Source organism: Electrophorus electricus, chromosome 19 (assembly GCF_041902795.1).
Source record: "Electrophorus electricus isolate QZ-2024a chromosome 19, ASM4190279v1, whole genome shotgun sequence".
Lineage (NCBI taxonomy): Eukaryota > Metazoa > Chordata > Actinopteri > Gymnotiformes > Gymnotidae > Electrophorus > Electrophorus electricus.
Window position 1 is genome coordinate 7913146 of NC_137515.1, and position 23356 is coordinate 7936501.

At 40.9% G+C, this 23356-nt stretch overlaps 2 protein-coding genes across 3 annotated transcripts in view; one reads left to right on the forward strand and one right to left on the reverse strand.

Annotated features, from left to right (window-relative positions):
• f9b (coagulation factor IXb) overlaps positions 1-7330 on the reverse strand; it is a 10200-nt gene extending 2870 nt beyond the window's left edge. Inside the window, exons 1-7 of the mRNA XM_027008261.3 lie at positions 7217-7330; positions 6408-6577; positions 5098-5122; positions 2009-2122; positions 1649-1783; positions 1040-1338; positions 607-733 (exon numbers count right to left, since the gene is read on the reverse strand). Coding sequence (XP_026864062.2) covers positions 607-733; positions 1040-1338; positions 1649-1783; positions 2009-2122; positions 5098-5122; positions 6408-6577; positions 7217-7283 — 937 coding nt within the window. The 5' untranslated portion in view covers positions 7284-7330. The remainder of the gene's footprint in view (positions 1-606; positions 734-1039; positions 1339-1648; positions 1784-2008; positions 2123-5097; positions 5123-6407; positions 6578-7216) is intronic.
• A 1417-nt stretch (positions 7331-8747) lies between these two features.
• fgf13b (fibroblast growth factor 13b) lies at positions 8748-23356 on the forward strand. 2 transcript variants are annotated; one of them, XM_027008432.3, is made up of 5 exons: positions 8748-9138; positions 21152-21262; positions 21355-21458; positions 22670-22868; positions 23137-23356. In XM_027008432.3, the coding sequence occupies exons 1-5, from the start codon at positions 9090-9092 to the stop codon at positions 23271-23273; spliced, it is 600 nt and encodes a 199-aa protein (XP_026864233.1). In that variant the 5' UTR covers positions 8748-9089; the 3' UTR covers positions 23274-23356. The 2 variants fall into 2 exon arrangements, with proteins under 2 accessions (XP_026864233.1, XP_026864243.1); XM_027008442.3 differs by lacking the exon at positions 8748-9138 and adding an exon at positions 17395-17966.

Consider the following 23356-nt stretch of genomic DNA (forward strand, 5'->3'; position numbering starts at 1 on the left):
TGACAGGCAAATATGATCGGAGCAAAAAATCATAATTGAACAATCTGGTTTATAATGTGAACGTAGCCTTGACAGTTGACATCTTGACAGTTTGCATTCATTGCAAGTGACCCATATCAATCTGTAATGTAAAACCATCTGTCCATGCATCATGCACACATTGATATTGTCACCTGTGTCAGATCACCCTTGCCACCAACAATAAAAATATCATTTGTGAGATGACATGGTATTAAAAACACAAAATGGATGTGCTAGTAGTTCGCATATACATCCCATTTTGCTCTGGAGGATGATAATCAGTTCATGGTTTCACAGCTCTCCCCCATCGTTGTTTTGTCAACAACAGTTCTAAGTGCACACGTATAGGCAGAAAGCCCTGTGCATTTATGATCTGACTGTTCTCATTCAAGTCACATGGTCATGAATCAGATGCAAATCCAGTCCAGGACCACATATGGACGTGACTCAAATCTGATATGAAAAGACAAAGGCAAAAAAAAAAGAAAAAAAAGAATTTGATTCACTTCAGGTTGGTAATTTGAACGTAGCCATAGAACCTTCTAGTGAGGGGCACTGGACAAGACGTTACAGGCATGCTCTTACCAACTCTGACATGAAACTGTCCAATCTTCACCTCATCGAGACAGTGGGCGGCTGTGATGACCCACACATCACTCAGGAGAGCCCCGCCACAGAATGTTATATTGCTTATCTTGACGATGAGCGCCACCTGGTGTGGTGAGACAGAATAGCTACCCATTGAAACTTACATGACCCCGTTTTTCTTTGTAAACATAGAACATCATCACTTCTGGATGGAATTAAATGCCAACTCAGTGCCTACAGGCAGTTCTGAACTGCTGGTCTAGTTCAGCATCTTACAATGGATGACATGCTACATTTCAATGCTACATAAATAAAACCATTGAAAAATAATGCTCTTTTTTTTTTCTTTTTTCTTTTTTTTAAATGAAAAAACTTGTAAACATGCACACACAGCCACACACACAGGCATGCTCAAATGCATGTATACTACCTGCCATGGAATCTCCCCAGGTAATGCTTCACTCCCCCCGACAATACGATGTTGGTTGTTGGTTTGGTTTTTGATTGTGGGCAGCGTGGGGAAGAAAGGCCAGGGCTGAGCCTTTGTTGGCTGAGAGGGGGCGCTACTAAGTGTTGCTTGGGTTGTGTTGATGGGTGCTGTGTGATTTCTCTCTGTCATGTTTGGATGGTTGACAGACTGAGTTTGTTGGACATTTTCTTCATTGATGGATCGAAATGAATCCAGAGCGGTAGCAATTTCCTTCCCCAAACGACCGCATGGGAAATTCACTACCAAACACGCATTCAGAAAAAACACATCACTGACGCTAAACTGCACCTAGTATATAATTTTCAACCTGTGATGTGTGTATTTGATGAAAATCCACTAATTTATAAGCCATATGCAGGAATAACAATATATAAATAAAATAAAAATAAAAATATAGAAAAATACTAATATATTAACAACTTTATTTTATATACAGATGTTTTCCAATGAGCTTTATTGCTGTTTTGTTATGATTCATAGCTGATGTTTCATACTGCCGTACAGTAAAGCATACCATAATGAAATGAGTGATGTATGTGAAGCAGTTACCTATAGGCTCACAGCTCCTGTTGTCCTCAGCCAGCCTGTAACCATCAGCACAGTCACAGATGGTGCCATACGTCTTATCCACCATACAGAACTGCATACAGCCCCCATTATCCACCTGACATAGTCTCGCCATCTCTGCACAACAACCAACACATACTGCTTAAAACAGACAGGGGCTCATAGCATCACAGGCAGATCCTGATTAATAAAGGCTGTTATAGGAAAATTTAAAAACAAATTATTAAATGAATTTGACAGTACAATACCAGCATAAAATATATGGGTGCATTGTAATAGGTGATTTTGTACAGGATTATTACAGGAACTCTCTCTCACACATACACACAATGCTGATCTTACCTAACTCACAGTTTTTCCCGTGAAAACCGGGTGGGCACCAACAGACATAAGCACTCATTCCATCCTCACATTTTCCATTATTCAGGCAGGGAGATGACAGACACTGGTTACCATCTGAAATGCACAATACACAGACACTGGTCACCATCTGAGAGACACAACAGACAGACATTGGTTACCATGTGAGAGACACAGCAGACAGTGAACCAGTCACCTGTACAGAGACACAGCAGACCACCGAAAACACTAGGCCCTCCTATTGGCCCAAGCATCTAACCTGATACTTCCATACAAAAGGAAGTAGGTAGAAGGCCACTTGCACCCCCGCACAAAATATAACCGGTGCTGATAGACTATAGGCATTTATTCATATTACCATGTTGCTACATAACAGGAAAGGTTATACTGATAAACACCTTAATCTCCATGCACTCCATGCATATAGAGTCATGGCCACAAGTTTTGAGACGAGCATAAATTTTGGTTTTCACAAAGTTTGCTGCTTCGGTTTTTATGGTGGCAATTTGCATTAACTCTATATTGTGAAGAGTGATCAGATGAATTGCAATTAATTACAAAGTCTTTCCTTGCCATGAAAATGAATTTAATCACAAACATTACTGCATTCCAGCCACTGCATTTCAGCTCTGCCACAAAATGGCCTGCTAACATAATTTCAGTGATCTCATTAGCTGAGGAGAAAGTGTTAACGAGGACAAGGCATCTGATATCACTCTGTCATGCTAATTAGAAGAACAGACTAGTTGCTTTAAAAGGGTTGAAGCTTGCTTGAAGTTTTCTTCTTTTAACCACAGTTACCTCCAAGGAAATGTGCAGTCATCATTGCATTGCATCAAAAGGGCTTCACAGGCAAGGACATTGCTGCTTGTAAGATAGCCCCTAAAATAACCATTTATTAAATCATCAAGATCTTCAAGGAGAGAAGTTTAATTGCAATGAAGAAGGCTTCAGGGCACCCAAGAAAGTCAAGAAAGCAACAGGATCATCTCCTAAAGAGGATGCAGCTACAGGATCGGGTCACCACCAGTGCAGAGCTTGCTCAGGAATAGCAGAAGGCAGGTGTGTGGACATCTGCACACACAGTGGGGCAAAGGTGTCAAAAAGGGCAGCAAAGAAGCCACTTCTCTCCAAGAAAAAAACGTCATACTGACATTCTGCAGGAAGTATAGGGATTGGACTGCAGAGGACTGGGGTAAAGATATGTTTGAGATATCTGGAAATATGATTGTCCGGAGAAGAAAAGGTGAGCGCTAACATGAGTCCTGTGTCATGCCAACAGTGAGGGATCCTGAGACCATTCATGTGTGGGGTTGCTTCTCATCCAAGGGAGTGGGTTTGCTCAAAATATTGCCTAAGAACACTGCCATGAATAAGGAATGATATCAAAACATCCTCCAAGAGTAACTTCTCCAAACTATCCAGGAGCAATTTGGTGATGAACATGCATGATGAAGCACCATGTCACAAGGCAAACGTGATAACAAAAGTGGCTCGGTGAACAAAACATTGAAATTATGGGTCCATGGCCAGGAAAATCCCCAGATTTCAATCCAATTGAGAACCTGTGGTCAATCCTCAGAAAGAGGGTAGACAAACTAAAACACAGAAACTGTGATCAATTCCAAGCACTGATTAGGCAAGAATGGCCATCAGTTAAAATTTTGCCCAGGAGCTGATATCCAGCATGCCAAGGCAAACTGCAGAAGTCTTAAAAAAGAAGGGTCAACACTGTAAATATTAAGTCTTTGCTTAAACTGGACGTATTTGTCAAAAGGTTAAGAAACTTATGAAATGCTTATAACTGTATTTCACTATACCACATCTGACAAAAGGATCTAAAAAAACAGGCAGTAAACTTTGTGAAAAACAATTTGTCAGTCTCATCTTTTGGCCACAACTGTATATTTATCAGTGGTATGCAGTCAAGCCCTTCTAACCCTTAAGACAAGGGGTAACAAAGTTGATGGGAAAATAGTCTAAACAAATGTCATAAATAAAGCGCAAAAACATTAACCTATTAATTTATTCTTAGTTATTACTGGAAGTATTTCTAGCCAAGTGTATTACTAATCAAAACTGATCATTAATACCGGACTCTACAGTGTATGTGTACATGCCCCTTTTGATATTTTGAAGGGTTCTGTAATGTAAACCTATTAATGAATTGACAGGAAATGTGACCAATTAAATTAATGATTTTACCTAGAGGGGCTAGTCTGTAGCAGCCAGGCCCTTCTCAATGTTAGGTAGAAGGGGCTACGACATTACTAGGAAAAGGTTTCTGTCTATGTACATACTAACTTACGGTACATTTACATTATAGCAAAGTGAAACTTGTTTAGCCTCCTGCTGGACACTTTTGGGACATGTTACTACAGGTACCAGCAAGTTTATCAGACCAGGAGCATCAAATATTTCAGACAAAAGGAGGTAAAATGAGTTCTGCTTTGCTGCAATGTAAATACACCATTACTATTTCACTCCGATCGTGACTCACTATGGTAATATGCTTGTATAGGGACACAATGAAAAACATTCCCACAGTGACAATGGGAATAAGGAGTTAACAACTCAGTAACAGTGACTGTATTATTGCTGCATGATTTAATCTAAAGCAGCCTCTGTCCTGAGTAGTTTTGTTATAGTTTTCCTTCAAAAAGCTAAAAGTTCAAATACAAACTAACAGTAAAAAATGAAGAAAATCTCTAGACCTTTAACTTAACTCTAGACCTAGTCTAGAGGTTTGTTTTATTGAGTAAAAATATAACCTAGGTTAGCTAATTTTGGTTTTGATTATGGGCCAAGATTGCATGATATATCAAAAATACTTAATTTTGTTACTGCGTCTGGTGTAAAATGGGCTGCAGGTTTGGCCAACATCTAGCCTGCAGCATGCACGACACTTTTGTTTCGTCGACTGTAGTTTCATTTTGAGGATGGCTGAGCTGTATTTTGGAATCCAAACAATAATTTAAGGTTATACATAATTGGGGGTGGGGGTAGTATGCCCACTTTATGACCCTGATATTCACACACAAATACACATCTGAGCTATAATAAGTGCTTACCAGTATAACCGACCCAGAACTCCCTCTGAAAAAAAAAAAAAGAACATATCAAGTTGCGCAGTAGGGCAAAGCAGGTAATGCAGTTGCTAGGTCCACCCTAGTCATACAGTGATGTTCATTCACCACATAGCCGATAGGACAACCATAGTCATATTCACTCACTACACAGTCACTAGGACAAATCTAGTCATGCAGTCATATTCACTCATTACAATCGTTATAACAACAGTATACAGTTATATTCAAATAGTTATACAGTCATACTCCCCACTGTCATGTCCCTCCACACTGTCATATCCCTAACACTATTATATCCCTCCACACTGTCACATCCCTAACACTATTATATCCCTCCACACTGTCACATCCCTAACACTATTATATCCCTCCACACTGTCACATCCCTAACACTATTATATCCCTCCACACTGTCACATCCCTAACACTATCATATCCCTCCACACTGTCACATGCCTAACACTATTATATCCCTCCACACTGTCACATCCCTAACACTATTATATCCTTCCACACTGTCACATCCCTAACACTATCATATCCCTCCACACTGTCACATGCCTAACACTATTATATCCCTCCACACTGTCACATCCCTAACACTATCATATCCCTCCACACTGTCACATGCCTAACACTATCATATCCCTCCACACTGTCACATGCCTAACACTATCATATCCCTCCACACTGTCACATGCCTAACACTATCATATCCCTCCACACTGGCACATCCCTAACACTATCATATCCCTCCACACTGGCACATGCCTAACACTATCATATCCCTAACACTATCATATCCCTCCACACTGTCACATCCCTAACACTATCATATCCCTCCACACTGGCATATCCCTAACACTATCATATCCCTCCACACTGGCACATGCCTAACACTATCATATCCCTCCACACTGTCACATCCCTAACACTATCATATCCCTCCACACTGTCACATCCCTAACACTATCATATCCCTCCACACTGGCACATGCCTAGCACTATCATATCCCTCCACACTGTCACATCCCTAACACTATCATATCCCTCCACACTGTCACATCCCTAACACTATCATACCCCTCCACACTGTCACATCCCTAACACTATCATATCTCTCCACACTGTCACATCCCTAACACTATCATATCCCTCCACACTGGCACATGCCTAGCACCATTATATCCCTCCATACTTTCATATGCCTCCACACTTCTCACTCTGTGGGTCATACACTGCTGCTTCCTTTGTAATACTCTGTGGCAGTGCCTGGAATAGTTATCACTCACCGTTTTCTCGTTGTCCTCATACACCTCACGCGCCTCCTCTAGGCTACATTTCTCCTCCAAGCACTCTCGCTCCAGATTGTCCTTCTTTAACTCCTCAAATGCTCCTGTGTTATAGCGCTTCTGTCTGGCCAGCACAGAACCTGCGGCCTCTCTGGACAGGAACACTGCAGCTACACAGAGTCAGACAAAGAAGTGCTGTTAAGAAGGCTTATATGCATTAGCCTTTACTCTATATCTGAATATTTCTTGCTAGCAGTGCTATAAGTGGTATGCATCTAACATTTAAAGGGTAATACTGCTAAAGACTCTAACAAAAACAACAATATATACAGATCCTAGATAATACATTTTACTATGAAACTGAAAAATACTTTTAATTAATGCAAAATATATTTGAACAAAATATGTTATATTTCATATTAACAGGATAGATTAAAGGAAATTGTATGTTTCATTTCATTGTCCCAAATCCCACTTGTTAAGCAACACAAATTAATAGCATGGTTGTAGAACAGAGTCCAGTGAGCAGATAACTGTCTCCATGGAGATGTAAAAGACAAAAGCAGAACCACAGCCTGAGGATGAGCACTGTAACATGGTCCACAGACAATCTGTGCAAGAAAGTCTTAAAAGCTTCATTTTACTTGAAAAGATTTGTAAATATAAAATAACAACATAGGTTTGGGTTCTTCATTAAATTCCTCGGAACTTTGGTTTGTGAAGTATAATTTAATAAGTACAGGTAAATAAGTAAATGCATTATAAGTGATTTATGACAGAGAATCAAGATAAAGTAATATTACCCATACCTTCAGAAGTGAACCATGTTTCATGTAGAACTCCGCATATTAAAATCAGTAGATACATCTTCTCCATTTTTCCTACAACTGAAAAATTATGTTCAGCCCAACACTGATGCACCAGTGAAGTCACACAGACTTCAGCTCTAAAGTCCAGTACAGCTGTGTTTGCACTGGCTGGATGAATCAATAATTGCTCATCACAGTGTCTACATTCCAAACATTTGGGAAATAACACAAACAATTCCACAAGTAAAATTCTCTGTATGTGTATATTTTTATACTCCTACATCTGGATATAATATATTTTTAATATGTAAAACAATTAGTTTTTTTCATGTAGTCATTTTGAATGAGTTTGGATTGCAATTATTTTAAAATCCTAGTCATTACATGACTGCCTGTTGAGCAGCTGCTACTTAATATTCTAATGTGGTGAACACAAGCTAATTTTTTTATTTTTATTTTTTAACAGATTGCGCATATGCACCATATTACGGACTCTATCCAGTAAAATATCCAACAAACTTTGGCAAAATATAAGGACTTTAGCAACGTCTTGGTGGTTTCTTTGGTGTAAATTAAAGACTTTAGCACGTGAAGCTACAGGACCTAATTCTCTTGGGTTTTAATAAACAGCAACAGTAAAATTTCTCACAAAATTAGTTACCGCTAAATGCGGCATAGAAGCGCAGTTAAATTTTAAGTGTAGACACTGAAGGACTGATGGAGTGATCAGAGCACACGCCTGTGAATGACTGTCCGTGGCTTTCCAGCATGGAGAGTAATTCCTTTTATTAGACTGTAAGCCTAGTACATTCCATACAAGTCACCACCATAGTTACAAGTCACCACTATAGTTACAAGTCACCACCACAGTTACAAGTCACCACTATAGTTACAAGTCACCACCACAGTTGATTTGTTCTACTGTTTCTCAAGACAGTCAGGTCTTACTCATCGAGAAAGAAAAATATTGTAGAATATCCCTTTCCCCTTCTTTCACAGTGCGTTTCGTACTCTCACATTTTTGGCACAGCGATTTTCTTTACTCCTGCTATTCATGCTGTGCAGTACATTTCCCAAAGACACGGCACAAAGTAATGCAACACCAAAGTCTGGGCAAAATAGAGAGTTCATGAAGTATAATGTTATAATGTTAATTCGACTGTTGCTGGGTACTGTCCTAAAGTGGAAAATAGCTTTTGTACAAATGTCACCAGGGTGTTCCTAAGCAGAAAGTGGAACCAAGACCTAATTTCTCACGAACTGAAGTGTTGGGAGTCAGCATGACCATAATAGTGCGTAGCCGGAACGTAGCCAAACCTCACCATGTGTTCCCCTGGATATGTCACAAGGCGCATGTCCTCAGCGGCGTACAGAGACGGTTAACCCTAAATTAGACGCTCACAAATCATCAGTGGAAGAGGTGCGGTGTTTTTGCACTGCAAACGTTTGGCATTTTTGTTAATTGCACGCGGTGACACGCCACGCTTGGTATACCGTCTTTGGTTCACTGTAACAAAGCGAACATGATGCATGTCAAAGATGATAGTAGTTATAGCGGCAAACCGTAGTAGAGTGTTTTCACATAGCCTATATAATAAAGCTTATTAGCTTAAAAATAATGTGCATGTAATTTTGTAAGTTCGATTATATTAGGTCTGCTTTAATTGTAAATTAAATATCCGTAGCAAGACACTTTCAATTCCAGAAATGTAGTTTACAGTGATGGCTCTTACTGTGCTTTCAACAGCGCTGGCAGGTGGAAGCTGGTGCCTTTAAGGAGAGGTTAGCCAGTGTTGAATTGAAGAGCCAGTTTTAAATGGTGGCCGATTTGGTGTAAGTCATTGTCCGGAATTGTATTTCCAAACTGGGATCTATGAGCGGGAAAGCGGCAAAGGCGAAAGAAGACAAGGAGGCAACCAAGGGTAAGCCATTAAAAACGCTCTTTGACACCAAATCCACTGACATGCGACTTTATATTCTATCGAAAATTTACTTTCATAAAGAAGAGCCACCTTTTCTTATGGGGAGGGTGTTTTATAATGATTTTGATAAATGGCGTTTGAATAAGAGGACGGTGTCTTAGGTTGTGGGAGATTTGATTTAGTGGACCGATATTAGACGTCGCTTGAGAAACCATAAAAAATATCGATTCATATTCTGTCAGTAAAAAACAGTCACATTTTGTATTTTGGTTAGATGATTAGGCTATGCATCACTCACATGAAGTTACATTTTTTTAAATAAATATATTTAATAGTCCGGAGACGTGACGCGGTCACTTTAAATCCCCTTTTTATAGTCGTGTGGGCTACTACGCTTCTAGTGACATTTGCCACCACTCATTTCGTTCGTTGATGTAGTGTGAAATCCTGTGGTTTGGTAAAGTTATACCAATGGCAAAGCTGCGATTCCGTCCACGATAAGGGCTGTCTACAATTAAACACAGATTTATTCCTTTTCTGGGAAATAAGCCTGGCTAGATTATGCAGTCTGCTCTCCATTCGCGATGTTGGCTCAGCACCATTGCCATGGAGACGAAGAGGTTGCGAGGCATGTTGAAAGCACCGGGAATGCTGTGTTTTTCCTTGTCCCTAGTAGCTTTATACTGCTGTTTTTAAATATGAATACCAAATGTGATTACTTATATAAATATGCAAATTTTCTATATATAATTTAATTATATTATATTCTAATAAAATTCTTTATATTATATATAAATAATTAAGCTATTGTTATAAATTTATTGCATAATTCAAGGCTATTTTGGATAATTCAAGACTATTTGTAATAGGCTAGACAAATTTATTTACATAGCAGCAATTCAAAGTTGTTTACACAGACTTATTACAGCCAGAGATCTATCTCCTCAGGAATATAATACACACACACACACATACACACACACACACACACACACACACACACACACACACACACACACACACACACACACATATATATATATATATATATATATATATATATATATATATATATATATATATATATATATATATATATATAAGATGGGGTGCTTGGCTTATACAGTAAACCATGTCTGCGTTCCCATGAGACTAGAGAGGACTATATATGGCTGTGAATGGGATTAAGTTTGATTAAAGTGTTACTTATGAAACTCATTAAAGTTTATTCCTCATGGAAAAGTAGAGTAGCCTATAAACTACAGAATAAAGTGGTGTCAGGACACTTTAATTGGGTGTGTAACTTTTAATTACTTTAGACAGACTGCCTGTGCAGTCTGACCCTGTAGAGTCAGACAGCCTGTGCAGTCGCTGTCCACATGACTCTGTAGAGTCAGACAGCCCATGTAGTCGCTGTCCAGATGACCCTGTAGAGTCAGACAGCCTGTGCAGTCGCTGTCCACATGACCCTGTAGAGTCAGACAGCCCATGTAGTCGCTGTCCACATGTCCCAGTAGAGTCAGACAGCCCATGTAGTCGCTGTCCAGATGTCCCAGTAGAGTCAGACAGTCTGTGCGGTCCCTGTCCATGTTACCCTGTAAAGCTCTTAGACCAAGTGGAAGCTGAAAACTCCTGCCTTCACCATCCAGACTGCTTAAGCCAACTGAATTTACCTACAAATGTTTCTTCAGAAGCTCACTGCAAATTATATCTATTAAATCCACTGAAGAAATTAGATGTATTGGTTTTACATACTGTTAATGCAAATTCTACTTAAAGTTAATTTTGATTCATGGGTAAAGGACACAGTGATACATCCTGTTTGACATGGCCACTGTCAGAGTCGGGGACTGGGTCTAATTCGCAGGTCTAGCACTGAGGACTTGCCCACAATTTTTTTTTTTTTTTTTTACAAAACGTCCATATATATCAACTATACAGCAGCCTTGTATCAGCAGAGTCCTTTTTGCTCCAGAAAGGTGCTCCTGATTTTTCTATCACTATGCCTCCAGCTTTTCAAGCCACATTCCACAACCAAACAAAGCCCAATACAGCACATCACAACACATGTCATCCATGACCATTCTTGCACTCATTGATCTGTGGACAGTATTGATCTGTAGACAGCTGTGACCAGGGTCACCTCTGTGTTAATTAGCCTAACCAGGCGTTTCCTTGTTAACATCGACTGCTGGAGCTAGTGCTTTCTTCTAAGTTTAAAGGAATGCATGACACGATGCAAAAATGTAATTTGAGGCAGCAGCCATCTTTTGCATAGCAGGAAAACTTGGGAAATAGGAAAAACACAAGCAGTTAGTTATAGATGAGCTGATTTGCGTCTTCAAAGTGATTAACCAGAGATACTTTAGACTACCAAGTGTAAATGTATGTGGTTAAACTCTTATCAGGATGCATTCTCATAAAATGACTAGGTGTAGTCTTGTCTAAGAGAATACCAGCAGCAGTGTGTGTCAGTGATATTAGTGCATATTTAGTACGCAGTAAGTTACAGCAAAAAACATTCAACATGCATCACTTTGCCACTAGATGTCAGTATAGACTGTACATTGTAATAGGGCTTGTCATTTATTAAAACACCAGGACAACATGCATTATTCTATAATCTTTGCAGACTGCATTCATTAATATGATTTTTTTTTTTTTTTTGGGGGGGGGGGGGTGGCAGGCAATATGAGAGGGCGGTTCAGGGGAAACCAAGAATCAAGAAAGCTGTTTGGTCTGGGACATATAACCTGTACATGCATTTGTGTGTGTGTGTGTGTGTGTGTGTGTGTGTGTGTGTGTGCTATTGTGTATTATTGTGTGTGTAGTAAACATATTGTTCATTTCCTAATATTTCATCTTCTTTTCATATCTGATGTTCTGTTGGATATTTTGAAGTGTACACAGTTGTGGATGGCAAGAAGTACATTCAGTTCCTCTGAGCATAGAGCAGACAGAGTGGACAGAGCAGTCTCCTTTACAAACCAAGTGCGATGAACTGTTTTGCTGCACATTCTGGAAAATCATCATTCTAAAAGAGAAGAGTCCAGAAAATTTGTCTGGGTTCCAGATCATACAGTGCCACTTACTGGATATGTTGCATAGCACTACATGCAATGTTTGATCAGCTCCAATTTGCATACCACCCCAACCACTCCACAGACAATGCCATAGCAACAGCACTTCACTGAGCCTGTCCCACCTAAAGACCAAGAACAGCTGTGTGTGGATGCGCTTCATCAACTTCAGCTCCTCCTTCAGCACAGTCATCCCCCAACACCTGATGAAGAAACTCAGCTCATTAGGCATCAGTATCCCACTACGCAACTGAATCTTGGACTTCCTCGCTGACAAACCCCGGGCAGTACGGATGGGAGCTAACACCTCAGGAACTATCAGCATAATCACAGGTGTCCCGCGGGTGTATCTTGAGCCGACGCACAACTGTGAAACCACGTTCAACACAAACTACATAATCAAGTTTGCAGAGGACACAATAGTGGTGGGCCTCATCAGCTATGATGATGATGACTCAGCCCTACAGACAGGAAGCAAGCCAGAATGTTGGTTGGTGTGAAAAGTACCACCTGACACTGAACGTAAATAAAACAGAAGAAATCGACTTCAGGAAGAGGCATGCAGAACATTCTCCACTTATAATCCATGGCAGCACAGTAGAATTTGTAAAGAGCATCAAGTTCCTGGGGTTTCACATCACAAACTACCTGTCTTGGAACACCCACATTATTTGTCAAGAAGGCACAACAATGGCTTCATTCTTGCACAGGATGATAAGGACAAACCTCCCATCTGCCATCCTTTCATCCTTCTACAGAGGCACCATAGAGAGCATCTTAACCAGCAGCATCTCAGGCTGGTATGGAAACTGCTCAGTTGCAGACCAGAAGTGCCTCCAGAGAGTGGTAGACAGCGGAGAAACTCCCCAGATCCTCACAAATGTCCCTGCAAGACTCTGACCTCACACGCTGTCACAACAGAGCCACCAAGATAGTCAGAGACTTTACCAACCCTGCTAACAGACTGTTTCCTACCTCTGGCAAACGCTACCGTAGCTTGAAGTGTAAGACCACCAGACTAAAGAAGAGTTTCTACCCATAAGCCATTAGAATTCTAAACTCTCTTAAATAAGGAACTCTCAACTCAATGAACAGCCATACGCTAAATAAACACATACACTCATGGGCTCTGTATTACTACTGGGAAAGTGCAATATGACCACCTCTGCGAATATGAAAATATGTGAAATATTGTGAATATTGTACAAAACACTACTGTGTATAAATACCGCAACAAAATCCTTCTGTTTGAGTGCAATATACATTTACAATAGAGCACATATATACTTATTTTAAACAATTGTGTAAAAATCCTTCTGATAGAATGCAATATATATTGCATAGAGTACATATTTATTTATATTTATACTCAACATTCAGTATCTATATTTATGTATAGTCCCATTGATGGCTATATTTTTTCTATTGTACTGATCCCAACATAACTTATTTTAGTTCATCATAATATAAATTATGTCATCTGTACTATTACTGGACTGTAAAGCTACATCGTCCATGTGCACATGTCTAGGTCCTTGTTTTATGTCTTGCATCTATGTCATGTCTTGCGCTATGTGAACACACACTGGAACTCAGGAAACACAATCTTGCTCAGCCGTGCTCTCCCTGTATGGTGTGAATAACAATAAAGTTGATCTGAATTTGAATTTGACTTTGACTTAGACTTTGACTTTGCTGGATCCCCAAATGTACTTCTCTATAGCAATGCCAGTGTAAATAAATAGCAGTGAATTAATTAAACATTCCGTGTACACTGGAACATTTTAAAGCAAGTTTACTAACTTCAGTCTGAGTTTCTCTAGCTCTAACTAAGGGACTGCCATAGCTTCTACAGTCAGTGTAAGTTGTAATTAATTCATTATTATATTCATTATTATAGTCTGAGTAAATAATTTCAGGTTTTACTGGACTGTTTCATGGATGGCTTGGGTTTAACCAACGGTGAGGAGTTTGTGTTCACTGGTTATTCAAACAGTTACTAACAAACACATGTCAGGCATACTGTGAATGGATGCTCAATTTGACACGCTCTGAGTAGTGAGTGTTTGAAGTTTGAAAGTGGATCCACTGTCAGTAGTGAATGGGTGTAGTGTTGAACATGACACCATGCCAGTAGTGAGTGATTGCAGTGTTGAATACGACACCCTGTCAGTGGTGAGTGAGTGTAGTGTTGAATACGACACCCTGTCAGTAATGACTGAGTGCAGTGTTGAATACGATGCCCTGTCAGTGGTGAGTGAGTGCAGTGTTGAATACAACACCCTGTCAGTGGTGAGTGAGTGCAGTGTTGAATACGACGCCCTGTTAGTGGTGAGTGAGTGCAGTGTTGAATACAACACCCTGTCAGTGGTGAGTGAGTGCAGTGTTGAATACGATGCCCTGTCAGTGGTGAGTGAGTGCAGTGTTGAATACAACACCCTGTCAGTGGTGAGTGAGTGCAGTGTTGAATACGACGCCCTGTCAGTGGTGAGTGAGTGCAGTGTTGAATACGACGCCCTGTTAGTGGTGAATGAGTGCAGTGTTGAATACAACACCCTGTCAGTGGTGAGTGAGTGCAGTGTTGAATACGACACCCTGTTAGTGGTGAGTGAGTGCAGTGTTGAATACGACGCCCTGTTAGTGGTGAGTGAGTGCAGTGTTGAATACAACACCCTGTCAGTGGTGAGTGAGCGCAGTGTTGAATATGACACCCTGTCAGTGGTGAGTGAGCGCAGTGTTGAATATGACACCCTGTCAGTGGTGAGTGAGTGCAGTGTTGAATACAACGCCCTGTTAGTGGTGAGTGAGTGCAGTGTTGAATACGATACTCTATCAGTAGTGAATGGTGGCTATATTAAGTGGCCCTATGTTGGTGAAATTTAGGAAATGTGAGTGAACCTTTAGTTTTTAGGAAAAGCAACATTTTTATTGCAATGTTGCTTTCCCTAAAAACTAAACCAGTTAGTTGTTCATTTTAATAGACCTGTCTTATATTCTCTTTTGAATATCTTCTATTGCCCTTTAGTAAAGCAAAAGTATTTCTTATCCAATTACTCGATTAGTCAATGGTTTAATTGGTAGAATACTTGATTGCTAAAATAATCTCTAGCTGCAGGCCTAAACTGGAGGTTTTACTGTTTCTTTGGTAGGGACATTTCTGCATGCTGCAGCTTGTTCCTTTTGTTATGTATTCAGATAATGCAGTTCAGATAAATTGCATGTAGGGGAATGAGAATGGCTGATTTTAATTACATACTGTGGTGTACAAACCAGTGGTAATTGAATTTTAATAAGGCTGATAACTGTGTTCCCCTGCAGTCTTTTTATAAGGGCCACGGTGGAAATGAAGCATTTAGCATCTGGCTGCCAGTATCAGGGCACGGGGCAACCAGGTGCAGTGTGCAGTGTGTTTGGGAGCTGGCTTGTTTCTAAACAGCTTGCTGTGACAGCCTCTGGAGTTGCTGACCTCTCTAAGAGGACAAAGTCAAAACTGTGTGCCTGGTATTAAAAATAAGCTGAAATGATTTCAGTGTGTATTAGTGCTTTAAAAGAAACGTAGTAAGTTTTTATCCCTAATTATTTAACATGCTTTAAGTCTTATACATTCGTGTTAAATACACATATACAAAGTATAACTACAATAACTAGAATTCAGTGTGAAAAGTAGCCAGTTAAATGTAAGGTTAAATGGCGGCTCTGACTGCTATGCCGGGGCGCTGGCTCTTTGGTCCAGTGGTCAGCAGTCATGTTTGCCTTCTGTCAGTCCTGCTTTGAGTCCTGGTTGAGTGGCTGCCCTCAGCCTTTGTTATATGTGGAGTCACAATTGGGATGTGGCCATTGTGATGTTCCCCAGGTAGATGAACCCCTGCCATAAGGGGATGGTGTAGCCCAGAGCAAGGACCCCTTATGAGGGCCATGGGTGTGGCCCTGGTGGAAAAAGCAGCTGTGTGTGGAGGGACATGCACAAAGGGGCCCTCCCCAGAGGTGACGGCATTGCGATGGAAACTGTCGCTCTCCAAAGGGGAGGATGGTGTAATGGAGACCATTACTTAGGAAGGTTAAATCGGTGCTCTGGCTGCTATCCCAGAGAGTTGGCTCTCTGTCTCTGTGGTCAGATATCAGGTTTGCCTCCTGTCGGCCATGGCCTGGAGTCCCGGGTAGGGTGGCTATTTTCAGCTTTTGTTACAATGACTTTTACGGTTACTAACATAAACATCTTTAGATGCCATAACCCAAATATTCTTCCTTTGGTTATTACTGTTATTAGCACCATCTAGTGGTTGAATGGAATATGTAAACGATGGGTGGGGTTGTTTTTCTTTCTGCTGGAAAGCACTGGAATGGAAAACAGCATGAAATTTAATTACGGTGAATTTAATTTGTTCCCTTGAAAACACTAAACACTAGAGAGGCATTCAGGCCTCTTTTGAGGTTTTTAGATTGTGTTTAAATTTTAGGAAAAGTTAATATTAAGAAAGTTACCAGTCACATTTCCCATTACATTGCGATTCAAATTGTACAAAACTGTACTGCCCTGTGCATTTGGCTATTTTGGGGGCCTGCGAATTTAAGCAGGTTTTCTATTTATGAATATCCATTCAGAGATTACCCCACCTTATCCTCTGGTAGAAAATACATAAGTTTTTTTGTTTGTTTGTTTAAGCTTTAAAACAGTATGTGAAAATAGCAGTAATGCTGGAGAAAGAATTAAAAGTTTATTTATAATATAAGAAGCCCTTGTTTCACGAAATAAAACAATGGGGCAGAACAATTTTCATTTAATGCTAAAGGACCCATAATTAAAGAACAGGATCTTAGATATATGCTACAGTGTAACCTCTTTTATGTAATGCTGTGTTACAGTGTAACCTCTTTTATTTTGGTGGAGGAGGATGGCTTTATATCTGCATTGTGGTCCAACAAACTGGGTTTCATTTATTTACAAATTACACTTTCATAACAGGAAGAAAAGCCAGACTAATTCAATTCTCCCTGTTTGAGTCAAGCTTGGTTCCTCATTACATCAATAAGCCATTAGGCTCTGAGTGAACAGAAGTCTCACAAAATGACGTCAGCTGTTTTTGCAAATCTGCCTTCAATTCCACCAGCTGCTGTAGAATGCGCGAAGCTTTAGGGGCTCAGAAAACATCCAGACGTGTGCAATGTTAGGATTGATGTACCACAGCGCTTACCGCCTTTGATGCTGTGACAGGGATAATGCCTTTGATTAATGTACCAGTCTTCTTAATGGTTAAGCACATTTTCATCTAGACAGAACCATTCAGATATGCAGCCTCATCTTGGATATGTTTAGTGCTGATTTCAAAATAACCCAAACACTCTGTAAATATACTGCCACTTGTAGCATCAAGGATCTTTTAAATATAAACCACTCTGAGACTCGTGCACCCGCATGCTGCAAGTGTATATTTATGAGTGTCGCTTTTCCTTTGCTCACCTTACTAAGACATGTTGGCAATATTACAGATGCCGTCCAATGAATCATTGATGAGCTTCTCTAAACTCATAATGGTCTGTCAGTAATATCCGATAATGATCTGTGCTCATTACTATGTTCGTCCGGTGTTATTGGACAGAATACACGGGAGGATAGTATCAAACTTTGGAGCGCCTGTTCTTCTTTTACTGTTCAAGCTGAAGGCGTACGAAAAGATTAGCGGGGGAAAGAGTTTCTCCCGGAGGCTTTTAAATTAGGGATGGCATTTCCTTTAAGAAGATCAGCTTCAGGTATACTTTGTGCTTTCTGTGTCTTCCGCAGCTGTAGTAGTGATCTTATTTGAATTTGCGTGTGTCGCTCAACGAATGAAGGTAAAACGTATAACTGCGCAATAGAAGGTTTTTTCGTTAATCGTTTGGAGATGTGACGTTTCCTACGCGACTAACATTCGTGGTTTTGAGATTCGTGGTGCGAGCGTTGCAGCTGTTAGGTCCTAGGAGGGACTATAATGCAAAGGCTTATAAAACATTTGTGTTACTGTTAGGATAGTTTGGTGGGCTTTGTGGCCTTGTTTTGAATATAGAATTTCCCATTTTGGGAGAGGACATCTCTGTCTAGATTTCCTTTATTTCCATAGGTGGCGCCGTCCAACTTTTCACATTTGCCCTAAAAAGTAAGTCAGTAGAAATGCGTTATGTGACATTGGGCGGCTTCAATTAACCTTATTGTGTTAGTGTGTTGCAGCGCAGGGTTTTTGTCTACGGTGTAACTTATTACAAAGATAGAGATCAATTCTAGACTTACATAGTAGGGTAGATTTGAACGGTGTACCTCATGGCAGTGTAGGGTATACACTTATATTAAGGCTTTAACTGTGTAGTAATACATGTAGTACAAGTTATTCGTTAGAAATCTTACATCTGTGCATGCGCTGTATTTAAAGGTACATAATAGGAAAGCGTTATATTGGACTCTGCACTACAATGTTCACAGACGACGCAGCTTCATGAGAACGGACTAATATTTTCACGCCGCCTTGTTGAAGACCACAGTCACGTTTCTGTGCTTGTCTGTCACCATGCAGCCCGCTGAAGAGGCGCTGCAGGAGAGACTCTGTGCAGAAGAGAGTGCTGCAGAGAGCCGCGCGCTGTTCAGTCTAGCGTCCAGCGATGAGGATCCTGCCGTAGCGTTGAAGAACACGTTGTTTGATTAATTTGCGAGGATCGTACCGCTAAAACCGACAGGGGCGTCTACCTCATATGTCTCCCTCTGGTTTTGATTAGAAAGGGGTATTGTTCCACTACCTCTAAATTTTGGGGCGGTCTTTGGGAATCGGGACGTGTCTGTGGAACCTTCTGCAGATATTGGCTGCTGAAAGCAAAACATTTGCCACGACAAGCAGGCGAGACCACCAGAGGAAACACATCGCATGCCAGAGCACAGACAACCTGACTGAACTTGCCCAAGAAAATAAAGCTTACAGTCTCTTGGGAAGCTGGAAGGCGAAGACAAACCTCTTCAAGCATCTCTCTTCAAAGGAAAAAAATGAGCGATTTCACGAGCCGTGGTGTGTTAACAGGTGCCAGTATTTTCCTGAATCGGTACGTTGCTTAAGTGGGCTCTTAGTCCTAACAACGCCAGTTTTGCTATTAGGGAACATGACAGTCCAAGGATGGCACGGATTTCCACGTGTTGTAAATCTTTCCCATACAAATGCGATAGCCGGGTGGTAAGGAAACCTTTTCTAGAGCAGGGCTTTTTTCCTGGAAAGACAAGGAACCATTTTTTAATTTGCTGCTGCTCGCGAAAGAGTCGTGTCATGTCGAGGAGCAAAAACAGAAGCTGAATCGGAGGTGGCAAAATCAACGCAATGTTCTTAAACTAAGACACATCTGAATATTCCGAATCTCTGGCTGAAAACAGAGCACTCGTGTTATAACCGTTACGCATTACGTCGCAGTCATGGATTACTGATTTTCTACAGAAGACATTATGTTTTGAACCAGTCTTAAACAGAACCTATTTTGTGTGTGGTGAAAAGCGCAGAATTTTAATCTGGGACGCGTCGCCACACCAGAACGCCAAACTGGCTACAGCCGCAGCGATCGCCAGCTCCCTCATTCGGCAGAAGAGGCAGGCGAGGGAGCGCGAGAAGGCGAATGCCGGCCGTTGCGCCAGCAGCCCCAATAAGAGTATTGGGACCTGCGAAAAACCGAGCAGGCTCAACTTGTTCTCACGCGTCAAACTCTTTGGCTCAAAGAAGCGAAAGCGAAGGCGGCCAGGTGTGGTGTTGCGCGCATTGTTTTGTTTTGGTTTTTTGGTTTTTTTTATATCACGCTGCTGAAAAACAGCAAAACATCTCCATCATCGTCGTCGTCATATTTTCACTATTTATCATCATCCTCTTCATCCTCATCTTCCTCCTTCACCTAATGGATGAAGTCACCTTCTGAATGTCCATGCCACTGGCTGTAGGAAAAATGCAGTAGCTGCAAGTTGCTGGTAGGCAGGAGTTATCTCACAGTAAGAGAGAACGTACCAAAGAGGATATTAGGTTTCTGTTGCTGTCCCTTAGTTGTTCATCAGTCAGAATAATATCCATTACAACCTTCCCTTTAGGTTAGTGAGGATTATGTATCACGTACCACACAAACCCTGTGCTATAGATGAGTCAGAGATAAGCTTAATGCAGCATCCAGGCTTTGGTGCTTTTGTTGTGACCACACAATCACACAGCATTTACCTAAATTGTAATTATCATCTTCATTTTGTAGCTAATTATCTTTATGTATGTGCATTTATGCATGAGCTCATGTTGCTATGGTATACTATTTATATTACTGTTTGTATTAAACTAATGGGTTGACCACAGCAATTAAATGTTAAAGACTGAAGAGTAGCTTGTCCACTTTGTACTATGGTGGCAGGTGATGTTTTCGCCCATGTTTCCAGAGAGTTGATTGGTACTAACCCCCTGAAAGATTTGTGTCACGAATAATGTATAACTGACACGAAATATAAATATTCTACCCTCAAAGTGGGAGAAATGAAGTCTAAATAATTTATTCACTGATATTCAATTTCAATTTTTTAATATTTGAAATGGGGAATTATTATTTATATTCAGAAAGGCATATGTCAGTTAGGGAATTAAATTACTCTACCATCACCTACTCAGCAGGTTATGGAAACCAAAGCTGTTTAGGACTCTCATTCTCCTGCTCCTTTTTCTGTCCTGTAATCATTGTTTCCCTTTTCTAAAAACTTCAACCCAAATCCCTACTAAAAACGCTACCCCACTTTATCCTAAAGATCTCATCCCAGTCTGTACTAAAAGCCCCATCCTAATTTTGACTAAAAATGTTCTGCTGTTTCTTTATTCTGTAAGAAAAAATGTTCGTTACAATTGCACTTTCGTTCTTTCGTTCTTCTTTATTCATTAATACTTATATCCTTTTCTCTGTGAATTACACAGAGCCTCAGCTCAAGGGCATAGTCACCAAGCTCTACAGCCGACAAGGCTTCCATCTGCAGCTCCAGGCCGACGGGACTATCGATGGCACTAAGGAGGAAGACAGTAGCTACGGTTTGTATCTGTATCAGCAAGAACGAGTATTGGAAAGAGTCGAGGCGCCCATCTTCTCAGGCCATACTCACTTAATGTGCTTTCCTCAACAGCTATTTTCAACCTCATCCCTGTGGGGCTGCGCGTTGTGGCCATCCAAGGTGTTCAGACCAAGCTTTACCTGGCCATGAACAACGAGGGCTATCTGTACACCTCCGTGAGTGCTGTCTGATCTCAGTACCTCCTGAGTACTGTGTGAGGCAAAGAGACTATGGGCTGATCACATATACAGACAAATACAGACCATAAAAACAGACCAAGCACACCGCAGAGATGATATAATACAGGCCATCCACACCATACAGGCCATACAATAGACACACCATTTACATCATACAGACCATACAAAAGACTTCAGGTTCAGTTCTATAAGATGTAATTTTAGTATTGCATATTAATTGGGGATTTGACAGTTTTTATAGACTATATGCTCACTAGTGCGTTTGTAGTCTTTCCCACATAATACCCCAAGTGTTCTCTTCTTTACAGCTGCATGCATATAAGTACGCTTAAGATGCATCATCATGTCTTCACAGGCTGTAAGGTTTTGCTGTGCCAATAAGTACACTGGAGTTATTAAAAGTCACCAACACAGACTAATGCATATTCTGTTTTGACAGCTACCACCCTAACTCCTATTCTTTGAGTTAATGTGTTATGACATAGAAAATAATTTAGGACTATGCCAATAAGTGTTCCTGTCATTTGGAAATCTCCATTTCGAAGCCATGTTACTGTTACTTTTGGAAGACACTCTGAGCTCTACAGTGTGGCTTAAAACTGTCCGCCTTGCCAATCTGTCACTGCTGAGTGTTTTCCAATATAAAGAGGTGTGGAGACTGTTAATATTGTGGAGGAAATACTGAAAGTAGTGTGTGCCTATGATTGTTTCCTTTGAAGCATGTATGTGTGTGCTTTGTTTGTATTGGTGCCTGGGTGTTGCCTTGTTGATAATGAGAGGTTATTTTCTTGAGGATAGATGTATTGATCGAGAGGAAACAGGACCCAGACAGGTTCTTGCCATAGCCGTTCAAAAGTAATCAACAGTGAGCCACAAAATGAGAAGAGATGATGTATGGGTCTGTTATTGTCCTTATCTGGCAATACCATCAGCAGAATTTACACCGATTTTTAGAGATCCAATGAAAATGCTGTTCAATTGCTAAGACAGCTAGTAGTCAATCTTAGGAAAAACAGTACTCACAACTTCCTCCACTCCATGTCTTCCCCCCCTTCTCTTTCTCCCTCTCTTTTCCTGTCTCTTTCCTATATCCTTCTTTCTTTCCATGTCCCTTTTCCCCCTCCATCTGTTTCCCCCAATTTGTCTCTTTCGCTGCCCCCCTCCTACTCTCTCCTTCTCTTTAATAGGAACACTTTACACCAGAGTGTAAGTTCAAGGAGTCTGTGTTCGAGAACTACTATGTGACCTACTCCTCCATGCTGTACCGGCAGCAGCAGTCTGGCCGTGGCTGGTATCTGGGGTTTAATAAAGAAGGCCACATCATGAAGGGCAACCATGTGAAAAAGACTAAACCAGCCGCTCACTTTATCCCCAAACCTCTGAAAGGTTTGTCCTCTACGAATCCTCTATTAATCCTCTATTAATATCTACAGAGGAGTTAGTGTTGTCTAATGTGTAAAGAGCTCATACCATCTAAACATTCATCCATTCATCCATCCATGCATCCATGCATCCATCCATCCATGCATCCATGCATCCATCCATCCATCCATACATCCATCCATACATCCACTGCTTGCGTTACATGTAATACCCCCCACCCACTCTTTTTGTGACATTTCTGACCCCCTCATTCTCGGTCTTTGTATTGCAGTTGCCATGTACAGAGAACCTTCTCTCCATGACCTGAGCGAGTTCTCCCGGTCAGGAAGTGGCACTCCTACCAAGAGCCGCAGCGCCTCAGCCATGCTCAACGGCGGCAAGACCCTCAGCCACAACGAGTCGACGTAACCGTGGGATCTGGCCACGGCCCACGGCTGAACAACCATTGACAATTCAGCACAACAGCGTTTACAGGGGGGTGGGTCAGGGGC